The 16,553-nt window shown below is 29.9% G+C and overlaps 3 protein-coding genes across 4 annotated transcripts; 1 reads left to right on the top strand and 2 right to left on the bottom strand.

Annotated features, from left to right (window-relative positions):
• Positions 1–294: 294 nt before the first annotated feature.
• Positions 295–4,510, bottom strand: LOC112688415. Of its 2 annotated transcripts, XM_025561581.1 has the most exons (4): positions 3,273–4,510; positions 1,779–1,847; positions 1,601–1,690; positions 295–543 (listed from the first exon to the last, which is right to left on the bottom strand). In XM_025561581.1, exons 1-4 carry the CDS (start codon positions 4,473–4,475, stop codon positions 481–483), a joined length of 1,425 nt encoding a protein of 474 aa, XP_025417366.1. In that variant the 5' UTR covers positions 4,476–4,510; the 3' UTR covers positions 295–480. The 2 variants fall into 2 exon arrangements, with proteins under 2 accessions (XP_025417366.1, XP_025417367.1); XM_025561582.1 differs by lacking the exon at positions 295–543 and having other exon boundaries at positions 3,316–4,510.
• A 1,917-nt stretch (positions 4,511–6,427) lies between these two features.
• Positions 6,428–14,040, bottom strand: LOC112688310 (coatomer subunit gamma-2). The gene is made up of 17 exons (XM_025561449.1): positions 13,820–14,040; positions 13,333–13,460; positions 13,160–13,267; positions 12,975–13,094; positions 12,738–12,910; positions 12,542–12,671; positions 12,222–12,467; positions 11,959–12,162; positions 11,734–11,893; positions 9,718–9,826; positions 9,412–9,655; positions 9,174–9,336; positions 7,685–7,851; positions 7,448–7,622; positions 7,275–7,366; positions 6,673–6,919; positions 6,428–6,612 (listed from the first exon to the last, which is right to left on the bottom strand). Exons 1-17 carry the CDS (start codon positions 13,854–13,856, stop codon positions 6,479–6,481), a joined length of 2,637 nt encoding a protein of 878 aa, XP_025417234.1. The 5' UTR covers positions 13,857–14,040; the 3' UTR covers positions 6,428–6,478.
• Positions 14,041–14,175: 135 nt separating this feature from the next.
• On the top strand, positions 14,176–16,553 carry LOC112688311 (high mobility group protein B1-like). The gene is made up of 4 exons (XM_025561450.1): positions 14,176–14,384; positions 15,988–16,050; positions 16,165–16,314; positions 16,373–16,553. Exons 2-4 carry the CDS (start codon positions 15,988–15,990, stop codon positions 16,481–16,483), a joined length of 324 nt encoding a protein of 107 aa, XP_025417235.1. The 5' UTR covers positions 14,176–14,384; the 3' UTR covers positions 16,484–16,553.

Here is a 16,553-nt window from a genome sequence, read left to right on the forward strand (position 1 = left end):
ATTAATGTTTACGTTACAATTGTCCACAGAATTAATTATTTACATAAATATATATATATATATATATATATATATAAAGGTCATGTCTGTACTAATCTCCAGGTTATTGTCGACCAAAATTCAGTAAATTATAATAAAGTCTCAACTTATTAAATACTAGATACGTTGGATCATGTGAAGCAACTTATAGAATATTATCATTTAATATGTATTAAAAGTATGATTATTGTTCAATCATACTTTATTACAACTAGCAGTACATTTACTCGATTAACAACAATTTTTCACCAATGATAATGCAGTAGAAGCTTTAATGCATGCAGAGTTGAAAAGTACTTTATTAATAGGATAATTAAAAGTCCATATAGTTATCCCAAGACTTCAATGCATTATGTTTGTTACAAATAAGCTTATCACAAGCTTAGCTTATCACAAACAATGTGTATTAAACATTATTGGTAACTTTTTATTTCCTGCGGATTAGGAGATATCTTCATGAAATTGTATTAAAACAAAGAGATATGTGGTTCCAACAGCGATGGCCTAGAATAAGACAAATTTTGTTAAAGAATAATTATTTTAATTATAAATATATAAATATGCCGACACTAATATATTGATTACACATGAGAAGACATTTAATTTATCGATTTTAATGAATAATCCAGCAAGTTAACTATCAAGATTGATATCGAGTAATATATTTTTAATTGTTCTTTAAGGTGCATTTGAATAATTTATAAACGCAATTTATCTGAAAGACAAAATATTAAATATCAACCCCCAAAAGCTTAACCATTTCATAGTATTGTAAACGATTACTGAAAATCATTTAAAATGAGTTCCTAGTTTTTTTCGGCATTTTGTTATTTTCAAAATATCATGGAAAAAATCATATAAATGACCATATTAAAATATTACTTTTGTTTTTTAATTCAAAGAAATATTTTAATGTAATTTAAATATTTCAGGACATTTAGCGAAAAATTAGTTATTAAAAGTTTGATATTAGAAAAAAAAATATTTTTGTGAATTTTTTTATTAGCTCAGAATACAATATTTTTTATCTATTTTATAAAAATATATTTGCTAATCATGAGGGACGATGCTCATAATCAAGCGCATCTTCGAGGAATGCAGAATGTACGAAATACAAAGAAGAACTCAAAATAAGCTAATTATTGGAACAATACTAGGCCCAAATATAAACAAAAAAAAAACACAATACTATTTTTTAAATTAATTAAAATACCACTAAATAAGTACCTAATATGGCCAACAATTTTAATGTATACATTCAACTAAATAATTAATTTAAACTCTATTATTTTATCTGTTTTTTTTTTTTTTTTTTACAAATGTAATGCTAGTGGCCAAATATTCGAAGCAAAAATGACTACAATTTCAAGATCAATAAACAAAAAAATAAAAATAAATCATATACGATTAAAGCGAAACTTTTTTTTTTAATATTTTATTCTATAAAATAAACAATTAATAAATAATAAATATTTTATTTCTATAAAAAAAAATCATTGGACGAAAAATGTTTTTAAATATATATACTAATAAATGCGTACTATTTGATATTTTAACTTACCGAAGCTACGAGGTGACTGTTTAATGTAAAACAGTCACACGCAGTTATGTCAATGGAGTGATGATTCATTTGCTTCAAAAACAGCTGTAACTGTAAAATAAAATATGCATTGATATAAATTATCTCGTTTTAGAAATATTATGATTTAACTTTAAAGTTAACCCAATACCAAACAAACCTCATATTTTGTGTTGCTGTTCAGATACCGGTTATTTATTTCTGTCACAAGTGTCTTACTTTTATAACCCTGAAAATATTTACATAAATCTGTAATCACGAATTAAGTTGCATATTTTTCACCATATCATCCAACCAAGATAAATTATGGCTAACACATACTGCACAAATTAAATTTAAATTGAAAAATTTACTAATTAATAACTTATAATCCGAAAAATCTGTGCAATTCTTTGGAAATATATCTACGTTTAATACATTTGTTGTATTTAAAAAAAAACCAAAAATTACTGCAATTCGACACCATTATAAAAATGAGCTGAGGTGTTACCAGAAATAAATGAAATAAATAACTTATACTTTCGCACAGGAACAACCGGTATAGATAATATTACAAATACATTATTTTTTCCGAGTGATCTGGTACTAATCAATGGTCATCCGTTTATTAAGATGAAACCCTGTGAATTATCACTTTTTCCGCGAGAAGTCACAACCTCCAGCGGATCAGGAAGTATATACTAGTAATGGTCCCCATACACTGCCGCGGTGGCGGTGGTGTTAAATTTGTACACACGTATTATAATGGGAGTCCGCACACTGCAGCGATAATTCGGCCGCGGTAAAATTCGACGCGCGGTTTTTATAAAAACCGCAGCATGCTAGATTTTAATGCCACCGCGCTGCGGTATTTTCAATTGACATTCTTATTTTTCCCCCAAAATCAATATTAGTACTTCAAATAAATTTTTATTATTAATTATTATTTTGAATTATTAAATATTATACTCTAAGATTCTGAAAATATGTATAATTATACGAAATTAAAAATTACTATTTTTTATTCATTATTAACTAATTAACTAACTATTAACTAATTCGTTTTTGTATACTTGTAAGTGGACACCATATAATTAAAATGAAGGTACTGTAGGTGCATTAAATATTATTTATAAAACACAATGAAATGTTAAAAATAAAAACGCTTGTGTTTAGTCATAACTGATTTGTGATTAGTGTTGTGATCAACGTGTACAACGATAGTGTACAGTGTATTACAGCAAAACGTTATAAACATAATAAATTATTATGTCTCTCTCAAAAAAAGATAATATAGAAAAATATAGAAATAATTAGCTTATTGAAAACAATTCATATAAAATAATCTATACAATATATATATTATGTATAATAGTATAAGTACTTAATATAGTACCTACTAACGTACTATGTAGATAAATCGTCAATTTATCAAATAATATATTGTATAACATAAGAATTAATTAATTAACTATAAAATTATTGTAAGAAATATATAAATATATTATGTTTATATTGGATAAAAATCGCCACCGTCACCGCGGCAGTGTGTGGGGACCTTAATACAAATGTGCGAACGTTTTTATAAAAAAAAAAAAGAAGAAAAATGCGACGTGTATGTGCGTGTGTGTTAATTTTTTTATTGAAACTAATGCGATCCCGTAACCGTCCTAACCTCTTGGGTGGTGCTATGTGCGGTCATGATGATAACGAAGAACCTGAACATGTACTGTAGCACCCAGAAATATATGAACCTGGACGGCGAGCCGATGCCGCCCGTACTGCCACCCGCGTGGAAAGCTTCGTTGTAGATGTCGAACAGCATCATCACGCACAGGGCGACCAGTGACAGCGTGAGCTGGCAGCCGAATATGTTGTTCAAATAGTCGATGGACTCGCGCATCAGTCCGTGCCTAACTCTGAGCATCTCGATGGTGGTCTCCAGCGGACAGCCCAGAGGGTCCTGCAGAAACGACAGGTTGGCGACCGCGCCGCGTTTGACGCTGTTAGCGACCGGTTCACCACCACGGCGGCCGCCAACATCGCAGTGGTCGTCACCACCTGCCCGGTGGTGTTGGTGATGGTAGTCGTGGTGCTGATGGCGGCGGTGATGGTAGTGGTCCTCGTCGGCGGCGAAACGGCGACGACGCCACGACCGCCGGCACCGGGACATCGCGGATGGCCGCATCGAACGGAGTGCAACCGGATACCTGTTGCTGACCATGATGTCCGTGCGGACGGCCAGCAGCTCGTCGTTGATGCTCCGCAAGTGCAGGTACACCCTGAAGCACAGCAGTGCAAAGTGTGTCTCCATGCAGCACATGCTCCAGTTCTGCAGGTACATGTTGAAGAAGAACAACAGCAGCATGTTGTCATTGTTCACCTCGTACATGTAGAACAGGTACAACCGTAGCATGTTGATGGGTATCATGAGCATCAGACACGTGGTGACGACGAACGTTGCGTACGCGAGGTTTTGGCGCCAGCACACGCCGGACAGTGGCCATTTACGCTCGTAACCCTCCTGCCGCCACCGGTACTCGGCCATGTGTCGGTACACCTTGTACATGATGGACGCGCGCGACATGAGACTGGTGAACGCCACCAATCGGGTGTACAGCTGCCGGTACGTGGTGGACATGACGTCCTCGCACCAGCCGTCCAGCGCGCACAAGCTCCACGGCGTGATGACGATGTTCAGCACGCCGGAGGCCAGCAGCACGGCCGAGAACCACGGGCTGAACCGGTTGTACGACAGGTCGGCCAGGAACACGCCGCACGCGTTCCAGAACGCCGTGACGGGCCACGTCAGCGCCCCGGTACCTGCGGCCGCGGTCGACGCGCCCGTCGTCGTCGAATCCACCGCCGCATCCGCCATCGGCGCGGTTCATAACGCGCGACCGCCGACCCGGTCGTTCTGCAGGTTCGCGGAAACGTCCGACAACGGCGTCGATCCGATACGCGGTGCGCAGGGGTGCCGGCGCGTACGTTTTTATAACATTTGAACATTGTATGCGGTCCGCATAATGCGGACGTGATGTCCGTTAACGATGACGCACGTCAACACCGTACGTTGCAATGTGACGGATGGGTCACTCGAGAATTTAACAATACCAATCATCGCGTTGCCGTCACAATTAGTACCTGTAATTGTTGTGCGTCGCACTCTCTTCGGCACGTGTTGTGGTCAACGCGTTTTTTCTTCGACCTTATGCGAACAACTAGGTCAAGTACCGCTACTCATGTACGGCTCGTTTCAGCACGCTCAAATTGGAAAGAAGATTAAAAATTCTCAATAGCCCTTCGAATAATTGATTGACAGCACAATGAGGTTACGTGGAAATACAAACCTTCTCGTGTATTACTACAAACACTTGCGCAGGTACACGGACGAGCGTCGTTTGTAGTACAGATTATGGTCTACAACGTATTAATTTCGTTCAATCGCATAAGAAAACGAAAAATAGTAATTACACGCAGAATATATCAAAATACATTTTGAAGTTATTAGGATTTTTTGCCTACACATTGTTCGAAACTATTTTTTTATACAGTATTCCGATATCAGAGCATTAAACACCTAATTTCATTGTTTTTTTTTTTGTCGTCGAATTTGTTGTTCATTTAATTTTTTTAAAATTATTGTGATCTGTAGTCGACGAACTTACTGGAATTCCAAATATGTTGTTTTTTATTTTTACCTTTTTTGATCATTTTAATCAAATTTACTTTTTATTTGATTTATAATTTTGTCAATTTTCTTTTTTTAGTCATACCAACGTGTAATGATATTGTCTCACGATTAAACGAACAAACGGCACAGCACTAAAACCAAAATATTTATAGGGTATTTTTAAAAGAACGCGGGATTTAAATCGGCTATAAATTAAATTAATTTTTTTAAAAAAAACAACAAATATATCATTATCTTCAGAAGTTAAGGTTAAAAGTAAAAAACGATCATACATCGTCCCATCAAGTTCTTTGAGGACACGACGAATTTCTTGCTTAAGTTCAAAGACATTTCAAACTTTGTTCTGGTAAACTCGTGACTTAGTATATCCCTATAAAAAAAAATCACACGGAGTCAAGTCGCAAGATTGAGGGGGTAGCTTTAGCCACGCAGCGAGATTAGTCTGTCCGGGAACTTCTCACGCAGCAGAGGGATTATTTTTCTTGAAGCGCATTTACCTGAATTGCCTACACAAAGCATCGTTCATTATTCTTGCTTTATTATATTTTTGTTGGGACATCCAATTTATATTTATATCCTGAAAAGAACTATTTTAATTTAGGCATTTATTAAATTAGAAAGAATGGCCTACATTTTATGTAGTTGGTAAAAATAATTAATATATAATAATCTTCAATGCTAAAAACAAATTCAGCTAATAAATGACCTGTACTTTTTTTACATACATGGGAGCTACCCATTTTTTTTTTTTAATTTTTCCTAAAACTAATTGTCCATTTACATTTTTCTAGAATATGGAAACTTATAATATCAGTGAATATATATTAAACTGTGGACTTTAAAAATAATATTCCAATAGAGTCCAGTAGAATCCAGTAGAGTATGACAAGATCAAGTATTAATAATTTTAAACTTGTAATGATATATTCAATAATTCAGTAATGTAAAATAAATAATAAATAATTCAATAATATTAATTTAATAAGTGTAAAATGTAATCAACCAAATAATAATTATCAATGACTTAAACAAATAATATTTATATAATATACATTAATGTATACATTTATATAAATATATCATATTAATTAATATATTTGTAAAACAATATATATATATATACCAAATAAAAAAAATCATAAAATGGAAATGTTATTCAGCTTCCAAATAATATTATTCATAAAAATTTAATCAAAAGTAGACACAACAAGTTCAGCTATTCTTTCATCCGTTGAACGTACTGTTAGTTGAATAGTAACACTATTTTCTGATAAAGCTAGTTTTGCTTGAGCTAAAACCTTACAGTTTCCTCGCATCATACCTAATAAAATATAAAAGAAATTTAAGTACATAATCAAACTCCTTTATGCAAATCAATTACCTGCTAAATTCACGATGTGCGATGATTTATTAGATGGGTTTACATTATCAGAATTATTGGCAGCAGCCATTCCAAGGAATGATATAATTCGACTGACAGTATCTGATAAACCTTCTTCTGTTAAAGGTAATGCAAATGTTTCTTGCACTTCATAACAAACACTTTTTGCCTCCTCCCACAAAGTCTCCCAATTTCCTACTTTGACTTTTAACATTTGATCTTTTAAAGTAATTTCTACATCTTCTAGCTGAAATTAAAATAAAAACAAGCAATAAAAATAAATCCAATACCATTAATATTACTATTAATAATAATTATTAGTGACAAGTTGAATTTAAATTAATGATATCAAACCAATTTTTTTTATTGATAACCTAAACACATAAAGAACTTATAATTTTAATATCAAATCAAACTGGACTATTATTTGAATGTCAAGCTGAATCTAAAATTAACTGTCATTTAAAAAAAATACAGGATCGAATAAAATATATAATAGTATACTTAAAAAACTGATACACGCCAGAACTTTTTTTTTTTACTTAATCATTGATTAAACTTCATGTAATTAATAATACATTTATTTTATTTATAAAACATACCCTATAATCTTCTTGATATCCATCATCTTGTACTTCACCAGTTATAGGATCACAGTCTTTAACAATAAATTTCATTTTAGCAGTGAAACTTGCTGAAATTAATTAAAACAAAAATTAATAAAATATAAATAATTTAAACATCATTTTAAAATACTTAATGTGTATGAATTTACCTATAGTATCAACTGAATCATCTGGAAATTTTAAAAAAACATAAACATTTCCTGTTTCTTGATATTTTATTGAAGGACTTTTAAACTCATCTATATATTGGAATCCTTCGCTTATATCAAGTACAACAGAAATATCTTCTAGAATTTGGTCATCTAATGTATTTGTTATTTCAAACTAAAATTTTTAAAAGACAAGATTTTAATGATTACTAAAATACAGAATTCAATAAGACGTACTTGTAGAATCAAATGTTGATTGAATACATGTTTAATACAACGTACAACATATTCTGTTTCAGGTTCAGTTAACATGGAAGGTTCAGATGAACAGAATAGTTTACCAGCATCTAACCCAATTAAACTTGGTAATTTTTGACCATCCACATTTTCAGCAGTTGGTTCAACTACATTGCAACAATAAAAAAAAACAATGAAAATAAAAATTGTAAATAAGTTTAATAAAACCAGTAATGTGTATCGTAACTAGGGGTCGGAAATTGATGACCTTAAAAACATTAAAAAATATCCTAAAAAAGATGCAAATATGATATAAAAATGACAAAACATTTCTTTACAAAATGACCCCAAAAAATTACAAATATTTGTTTTAAATTAATAAAAATATATATTTTTTAAATATTTTATTCAATTTTACTATAACTGTCTATATAATTTTTATCAAAACTTACAAATTACTTAAAATATTGACATAAAAATGACAAATGTCCATAAAATATAAAATAAAAAAATGACAAATATTTTTTTATATAAATTTATCAAAACTTATAAATTACTCAAAAATCAAAATCATTGCATTGTACGATTTGATATTTGATGTTATCAAAAGTAAATGAACAACAATTATCTGTTTATAATTATTTATATTTGGAAAAAATTCTCTCCACGTCCATTGAATGATTGGGAGACGCAGATGAGTGCTAACTGACGTTTTAATTTTTACCATTTCGAAAATATTACGAAAAAATAATAAAATTTAGATATAATTATTCACTATAACATGACAATGAAGGGAGGACTGTAATCGACAAGATAAAATCATATACTAATCGAATATTATGAAAAAATAATAAAATTTAGGTATAATAATATTCACTACAACACAACAACGACGAATGTAATTGGCGAAATAAAATTGGACAAGTCTTAAGTTATCGGCATAATGATTAATAAGAAGTGAACTAGTGTGAAATCAGTAAAAATGACTAAATATGTGGGAAAATTATTAAAAAAGGTAAAAAAAAAAAAACTTAAAGTAACAAATACCAAAAAATATAAAATAAAAATTAGTTATTCGGATTCAAATGCCAATGTAAACACATTTGTGGCCAGAAGAGCATCGCTTAAAAAGTTTGAAAAAAAAAAAAATTCAAAATGCATCAATTTCTGATTTCTTACCATTACATTCAATCAATATTTTAAATAATTTAGTATATGATAATTGTTTTCTATAACAATATTAGTTACATAAAATAATTTATATACATGAAAATCATGAATACATCATTATTTCCTAACATATATTTAACATAGATTTATGTTAAAATGTACATGCAGCAATAAATAATGTTTATAAATAAGCATAGAATCTTTCACTAGTTTAAAACAACTTTTATTTATATTTTCTACTTGGATCTTTCATATTAGATAATTTGATACATTTTTTCCAGATTGTATATTTAAACGCTTAAATGAAAATGTATATTACCTGGTTTGATAATATTATCAACAGTATGTTTTTTAGTAGGTTCTTTGGAAACTCCAACATTTTTAACAATTGTATCGACTGGCAATTCATTTAGATTAATATGTTCTTTAGTGGGATTTAAAATATAATCTTGACACGTTTTTTCCAAAACTGGTAATGAAACCTGAAAAGAACATTTTTATATTATGTATATGGATCAGTTATAAAAATTAGCATAACTTGATTTGTAATAAATTACATGCATAGGTTCTGATAAATAATCAGTAATTAACTGAGGATTATTGCAACTTAATAGTTGGCTGTAAAATGTTGCTCTATCTCTGACTTCATCATCGACATCTAAACAACATCTCTTCAAAAGTACTGCAATACTATCATGAAGCATTGAACAGTTAGCAGCATATTTAGCCATGGCACCAACAGCCGCAGCTCTTACAACAGCACCTTCTAATATTACTCTATTGTAAATGAACCTAATATACCTAAAATTTATCATTTCATATATTAGTTTTAAAATAAATTCAATACAATTAATAATCTATACCTTGATGGTTGTTTTGTACGAGGACCTTCTTTGCCCAATAAATGTAAAATGCGTACAGTTAAACTAGTATGCTCACAATCTTCAATAAACTCACAAAGATGAGCTAATCCTGTTAAATTACAATAATATTAATTTAAGTTAACGGTATTTTGTAGATAAATACTAATAGACAACTGAGTAGAAAATGATTTTGTTCTATATTAATAATGTTTTAAACATATAATAATTTCACTGAACAAAAATATTTATATTTATATATTTTTGTTTAAAATTATTTATATACATACATATATACTGTGAGTTCACCAATTTAGGGAGTACTGAATTTTTCGGCTGGATTATGTTTGAATAAATCAAATTTTTTTTACAAGTTTGTGGTATATAAATACACATTTTCAGATAAATTTAAAATTTTTAACCATCTTGGTACGCGCATGCCCAATGCAACTTTTTTTTAATAGCAACCGGTATTTTTAATACCAAAATCGGATAGACAGTATTTTTTAAGTCATTTTGACCAATTAACGATGGCTCTAAAATCAAAATCGACTGAAAGAGAGCCATTTAAATTTTAATAAATAATACATTTTTACAATTAATTATAAAATTCATAAAACCATGTAATCAATTTTAATTAAATAATTGTATATTCATATTATGTTAATCTTATTTATAAAACATATAAAAAAAAAAAAAAAAAATGTAAAAATATTCAAAAAGTAACCAATAATAATTATAAATAGTTTTATGCATTTTATAATGAAATAAATTAAATATTTTATGTAACTATGTATATGTATAAATAATTTTAAATAAATAAATACATTTTTTAATTATAATTTTAATTTTTATATTTCTTCCTATAAATTCCAGACATCTCCAAATAACAGACAAAATTTCAGTGACCAAAGGTGTCTGGTATTTAGAAGTTTCACTGTATATAAATATTTATTAATATTTATATTTTTAATAATATATTACAGCGGTTTTCAAACTGTGCTCCGCAGGAGAAATCTAGAGGCTCCATGGGCATATATTAATTAACTAAATTTAAATATTATTATATTTCTTAGTTATTGAGGAAAAATACTGGTATGATTACTTGAATTGTGTAACGACTTCTACATTTTAGTGACACCAATTTTATTTACAACTAAGATTTCTGATAAAATTTGGTTATTATGACTTCATAACTTGGATGATATTTTCACAGAATTAAATGAAGTAAATTTATCAATACAGCATAAAATGACCAATGTATTCACAGCAAAATACAAAATCCGAACTTAAAAAAAATTAAAATTTTGAACTGTGTATTTTTCTCAATATGAAATATTAATAATTATTGTTGTCTTGAATATAAATTCCTGATTTTCAGGGCTCTGTAAATTTTTTTGAAAACATAAGGGCTCCGTGGACAAAAAAATTTAAGAACCGCTGATATATATATATATATTCGTAATATTTACAAAGTATAAAATAATTGAAAGGTGGGCGGGAATAACATGCTATGTAATATTTTTTTCCGATATCATGTTTTTACGGAATCCCGTGCTATGAAGCAACATCGATCTATTATAAAAATAGTAATATTACTAAAATATTTTTATCATACACAATCATTGTGTAAAAAATTCACTATTCACAAGAAGTTAACACGACGCGTGATGTGCAGAAATCGCGATTGTGCAATATACATTTGAAATAATTTTGTTTAACTTTAATTCATAAATTAATACAGTTCACAAAATAATAAAATAATGGTCAAGTTATAAAAAAAAATGGTCTAATATGTAATAACGTGTTACATGCATTCCAGATAACATTTAAATAAATTTGTACATACATTTTTCGTTTTTAGTTTTACTGAACAATTTACGAATTGCTACATAGCACGTTATCCTCGCCCACCCATCAATTGTCTATAAACTAGTCTATTTAGTACTTAGGTTTTTTATATAATCTATCAATTGAATATTTTGTTATTATATAACGTAAAATGTAATAACTACCAACCAATCTCTTTAGCTTCAGGATTTTCTTCTATTATAGATATAAGTGTATCAGCTATCGAAGCTTTGTATTCAAGTCCACCTTCATCTCTCAGCATACCGGACAAAAAGTTCATTAAAATAGTGTGCTTACGGGGGAATTTTGAACACAATGTTGTAATCGCCTGAACATATAGTATTTTATATAATTAAATAATTAATCTATTATTAAAGAAATAATATTTGTTACCTGAACTACAACAATTTTGAATTCATCTGATATTTCATTGACAAATGTTGCAATTTGTTTCATTAAACGGTCAACTGATCCTTCAGCACCAGTTTTCAATAATGTTGTTATAGCCAAAGTAGCTACTGAACGATTTGAATCACTAATTAAGTTTTCAAGATCTAAGTTACAAGCAGTTACAGTACTTGGATGTTCTATTGCTACCTAAAATTTAATAATTCAATTCTTAAATAAGATTTTTTTTTAGAAATGTTTTTGTATACTTTATTTAGTGTTCGAACTGCAGCAAAACGTAAGGTAGGTTTGGATGATGAACAGAACAATTGTAATACAGATACTGCAGGAGCTAAATGCCTAGCTCCAGTTCCACTTAAATGGACAATTGCATGAGCAGCTTCGTACACAACAGTTTCTGATTTATGACGAATACAAGATTCCACAAACTCAAACAATGGAGATTCAGATCGTGGAATAGTTTCTTCTTCCAAAAGTTTACATGCCATTCTAATCTATTTAATCAAATCAAAGTTGTTCATAAATTTTGGGTGAAATAGATAAATAAAAAATTTGTAAAAATACTCACCAACATACAGACAGCAAAAGGTGACTTCATATTTATTTTTGTAAGTTTAGCCACTAACTTTGTAACAGCTAAGCGATCTGTTTTTCTTATATGAAACAACAGTCCTAATGCATGATATTGCACCATTACACTATAATAAGATAATTAAGTATTATTATTCATATATATATAATAAATTCATATGAATTTAATTTACTTGTCTGAATTTAATGCTTCTTGAATTTCATTAAGTGATCGTTTAACTATATCAGTTGCTGATGCACTCTTACACAAATGTAAACAACTCACTAAAGCAGCACTACTGATGCCAGGATTTTTATCAACAATAGCTTGTTTCATATAACGTTCTATCGTTTGCAACATAGATACCTAATTGAAAAAATATAATTGAAGTACAATAACAACGTTTGAAAATATTTTGCTGTGTACCAACATCTGTTATACTACATAGTGCTCGAATAGCCGCTGCTCTATAAGTATCTTCTTTTCCAGTCATATCTTTGGTTAAGCTTGAAGTAACAATAATTACATCTTCAGCAATTCCACTTAATTCCTGCAAAATATTTGAATAAATTATACAATTTCTTTAATAAGAAGATAATTATTTAAAAATGTAACCTTAATTCCCAGATAAACCATTCTCCTAAGTATAATATCTCGTGATTGAAACAGTTTGGTCATGGCAAAGAATGTATCAGTAGCTTCAGCGGTTCCAAGTTGTTCACCCTTTACATTTAAAAATGTAATGTCTTAATAACACAAATCCAAGAAAAATAAATTAAAGAACATACTTGGTTAATCATGTATAGAATTTTGGTAAGGATGTATGTGCACTTTTTTGGATTAACTGGAGTGTCATTAAACGTCCTCGCTTCTTGAAGAACACTGGTTTTTTCAAGATTCTGATACGGATTGCCTCCTTTAAAAACACATTTACTTTTACGTTTGAACATGTTTTGTCAATAAGGTATTAATGTAAAAAGATTGTACAGTTAAAAATTATTATGTCAAGATAGAAAAAAAAAACAATGATATCATATCAAAAAACACGATGATGGTTTGAACGATTTTGCTGCAACTGGCGTCGTAGTCTGTTTATGTGGAAAAACTCAGATGCATCGCACAGTGATGAACTTGAGCAAGAAGACGGAGCAGAAGAAAATAAGCAACGATATTAATCATAAAGCACAGGGACTAAAATCACACACACACCATAGGTGTACAGTGTAGTGTTTGTGATCGGGTGTTTTGGGCGTAGAATGGAAGCAAATCAGTTACCATCTTCTTCTTCTTTCTTATCCCGTTTGAACGCCATCGGTGTCTGGGTGGCGGCAAACGATTTTGCGATAAAACGGTGAACTAATTATTTCGATTCGGTTCGTTTTCAATAATCACAGACAGCGTCAACTTCACAAAAAAGTATCTCAGTATAATATCAAGAGGAAAAACCGAGACGATAGACAATCTCCTCCGCAGACACGTCACATCCATTATCAGTATTCACGCGTTATCAAACAGCGACAGCCGCTGTTTACTTACTGGCATGAACGTAGTGACGGTAGCTGAAAAACGGTTACGGCATCGTCAGTCGACCGGCCAATGGAACACCGCGTTTTTGTTGTCAACAGTCGACATGTTGTTTTCGAACCGTTGAACGGAGAGCATTTTTATTTATTAATTTATTTATTATTATTTCACATCAGACTGTTAGGCTGTGCGCTTGGCTTTTCCCCCGTTTTTGTTTAGTTGTATTTTTTTCGTTTATTATTTCTGTCGCGCCGTTTCCGCTGTAACTTTTCGCAGACTACCGTAGTACTAACTGACGAAGTTCCCGCACGCTAAAGTGAGTATTTAATAATTTTTTTTCCCGGTTTCAATGATAATAATAAAAAAAAAAAAAAAACTAGCGGGTGCTTGCCGTGGGTTTCATCGATTTTCTCACCGCCGTGGACCACCAATAATGGCGGGTAACTGTTCGGGTTCATCCCTGTTGCCGCCGACGCCGATAATTTTTAATTTTTATTCCACAGTAGCTTTATTATTTTATGACTGCGATTTCCGTCTCGTTATATCGCGTAAACCTAACGTTAATTATTCGCGTCCCGTTGGAACATTAACCGTTCTTTACGCAGACGCCGTCCGCTTTTTTATCGCGTCTTAATATCCGACCTCATCGTCTCCATTATCGATTTTTGATGGAGTTGAATTTATAATTATTGTTGACTATTTCCGTTGTTTCCCCCATGGATTTTTTTTTTTCCTTGAATTTTAATAATTTTTTACGGTTTTTCAGTTTACACTCACCCCCTCTCCTCCGCGTGTGTGCGAACAATAGAAACCAACAAAAAAAAAAAAAAAAACGAATTTTGAAATCTAATTGATCCGTCTAGGAGGGGGCTAACGGTTAAAATCTGGTAAGGACTCACTCCAGATTGTAGTTAATTTTGGGAATTTTGTTTTCCATTATTATAAATGAATTGTCCTTGATTTTAATATTCTCTAACTTAAATATTTTTTAATTTTTTTAATTCAAGTCGTATCATTATAACAAACACGCTTCTCTAATAATAATAATAATTCTGTCATCTTATTAAAAAAATAGTTTAATATAATATAATTATAATTTAAAAATAGTTTTTTTTTTAAATATTTGCATGAAAATCTTGTAAATACTTATATTAACTCAATTATCAGATTTGGGGTAAATGTTATTAATAAATTAAGTGTGTGTATTTAAATATAATTTATAAAACTATGTATTCTGAAAATTATTTCTTAAGCCGGGTTAAATTGATAGTATAGTAACATAACTTAGCTATTATGGGGGCAAAAAAAAAGTTTTCTTGGAGTGCAACAATTTTTTACAATTTGCATATGCTTAAAATTACTAAGTATTTGGTGTAAATGTAAATTAATTTTAATTCTATTCAACACAATATTTTGATTGTGGTAAAATATAGTTAAGTTCCCTTAAAAAAAAAAAAACCAAATAGTTTCATTTATATCTTAGTAACCAAGAATATAAATTCTGAAAGAAAAAAAATATTTTGCTATTATCGCTTTTTAGTTAATGATGTAATAAAATGATAAACATACATTCTTATTAAATTGGTTTGATTTAAAGTATAGAACTTTTTCATTTATTTTAAAATTATTTTATAAGTATTTAATTATTTTGAGTATTAATATAAATTAAAAATACACTAGTCTATAACAAATAAATTTACTGTGTTATTATATAATTAATTAATTATATTAATAAAATATAATTAAATATATAATATATTTAATTATATTAATAAAATATAATTAAATATATAATATATTTAATTTTGATAATATATTAATATTTATATTATATTTTAATTACATAAAAATGTTAGCACTTTTAATTTACATTTATGATAGTGAACTCATACTATATCAATGGTTTTTTTTTTTTTTAGATGTCTGATTCAGAAGCTGTTGTTGAGAAAAGGCGTGGGCGCCCAGCAAAAGACAAGTCTGAGGTAGTTTAAATTTATCAATGTACTGAATATTCTAAACTTAATATTTTTCTTGATTCTTAAAGAAACATTTTTGTCTTACTTATTTATTTTAACAAATAATTTGTTTTACCAAAGGATGCTGTTAAAGAATCCAAAAAGCGTTCACGTGAAGTTGAGAAGAAAGACAAAGATGTTTTGAAGAAGGATGATGAAGTCCCAGCCAAAAGAGGTAGAGGTCGTCCTCCAAAGTCTGCTTCCGGTGGAAAAAAATCAGATAAGAGCAAGGTATTTTAATAATATTTAACACTCATTTTTGTTGGATTTTAATGATTATATCTTATAGAATAAGACTGGTAAACGTGGTCGTCCAAAGAAGAGTGACAAAAAAGAAAAGGAAGAATCTGCTGAAGAAGAAGACAGCAAAGAAGAAAATGAAGATGAAGATGATGAATAAATATTAGGATTAGATTAATCTCAATAATTGTGTGTTCTGTGTGCATCATGTCCTTAATTTTAGATTGCAT

This window comes from Sipha flava, unplaced genomic scaffold (genome assembly GCF_003268045.1).
Source record: "Sipha flava isolate LNK unplaced genomic scaffold, YSA_version1 38_pilon_pilon, whole genome shotgun sequence".
NCBI classification, from domain to species: Eukaryota; Metazoa; Arthropoda; class Insecta; order Hemiptera; family Aphididae; genus Sipha; species Sipha flava.

Excerpts from the sequence above, each read along its gene's own strand:
- LOC112688415 (XM_025561581.1), bottom strand. The coding sequence starts at position 4,475 with ATGGCGGATGCGGCGGTGGATTCGACGACGACGGGCGCGTCGACCGCG. Across the intron at positions 1,848-3,272 it reads CACATAGCACCACCCAAGAG|GGTTATAAAAGTAAGACACT; the intron begins GTTAGGACGGTT and ends AAATATTTTCAG. Across the intron at positions 1,691-1,778 it reads ACAGCAACACAAAATATGAG|TTACAGCTGTTTTTGAAGCA; the intron begins GTTTGTTTGGTA and ends TTTATTTTACAG.
- LOC112688311 (XM_025561450.1), top strand. The coding sequence starts at position 15,988 with ATGTCTGATTCAGAAGCTGTTGTTGAGAAAAGGCGTGGGCGCCCAGCA. Across the intron at positions 16,051-16,164 it reads CAGCAAAAGACAAGTCTGAG|GATGCTGTTAAAGAATCCAA; the intron begins GTAGTTTAAATT and ends GTTTTACCAAAG. Across the intron at positions 16,315-16,372 it reads AAAAATCAGATAAGAGCAAG|AATAAGACTGGTAAACGTGG; the intron begins GTATTTTAATAA and ends TATATCTTATAG.
- LOC112688310 (XM_025561449.1), bottom strand. The coding sequence starts at position 13,856 with ATGGCGTTCAAACGGGATAAGAAAGAAGAAGAAGATG. Across the intron at positions 12,468-12,541 it reads CTTTTGCTGTCTGTATGTTG|ATTAGAATGGCATGTAAACT; the intron begins GTGAGTATTTTT and ends TTGATTAAATAG. Across the intron at positions 9,827-11,733 it reads TCCTGAAGCTAAAGAGATTG|GATTAGCTCATCTTTGTGAG; the intron begins GTTGGTAGTTAT and ends GTAATTTAACAG.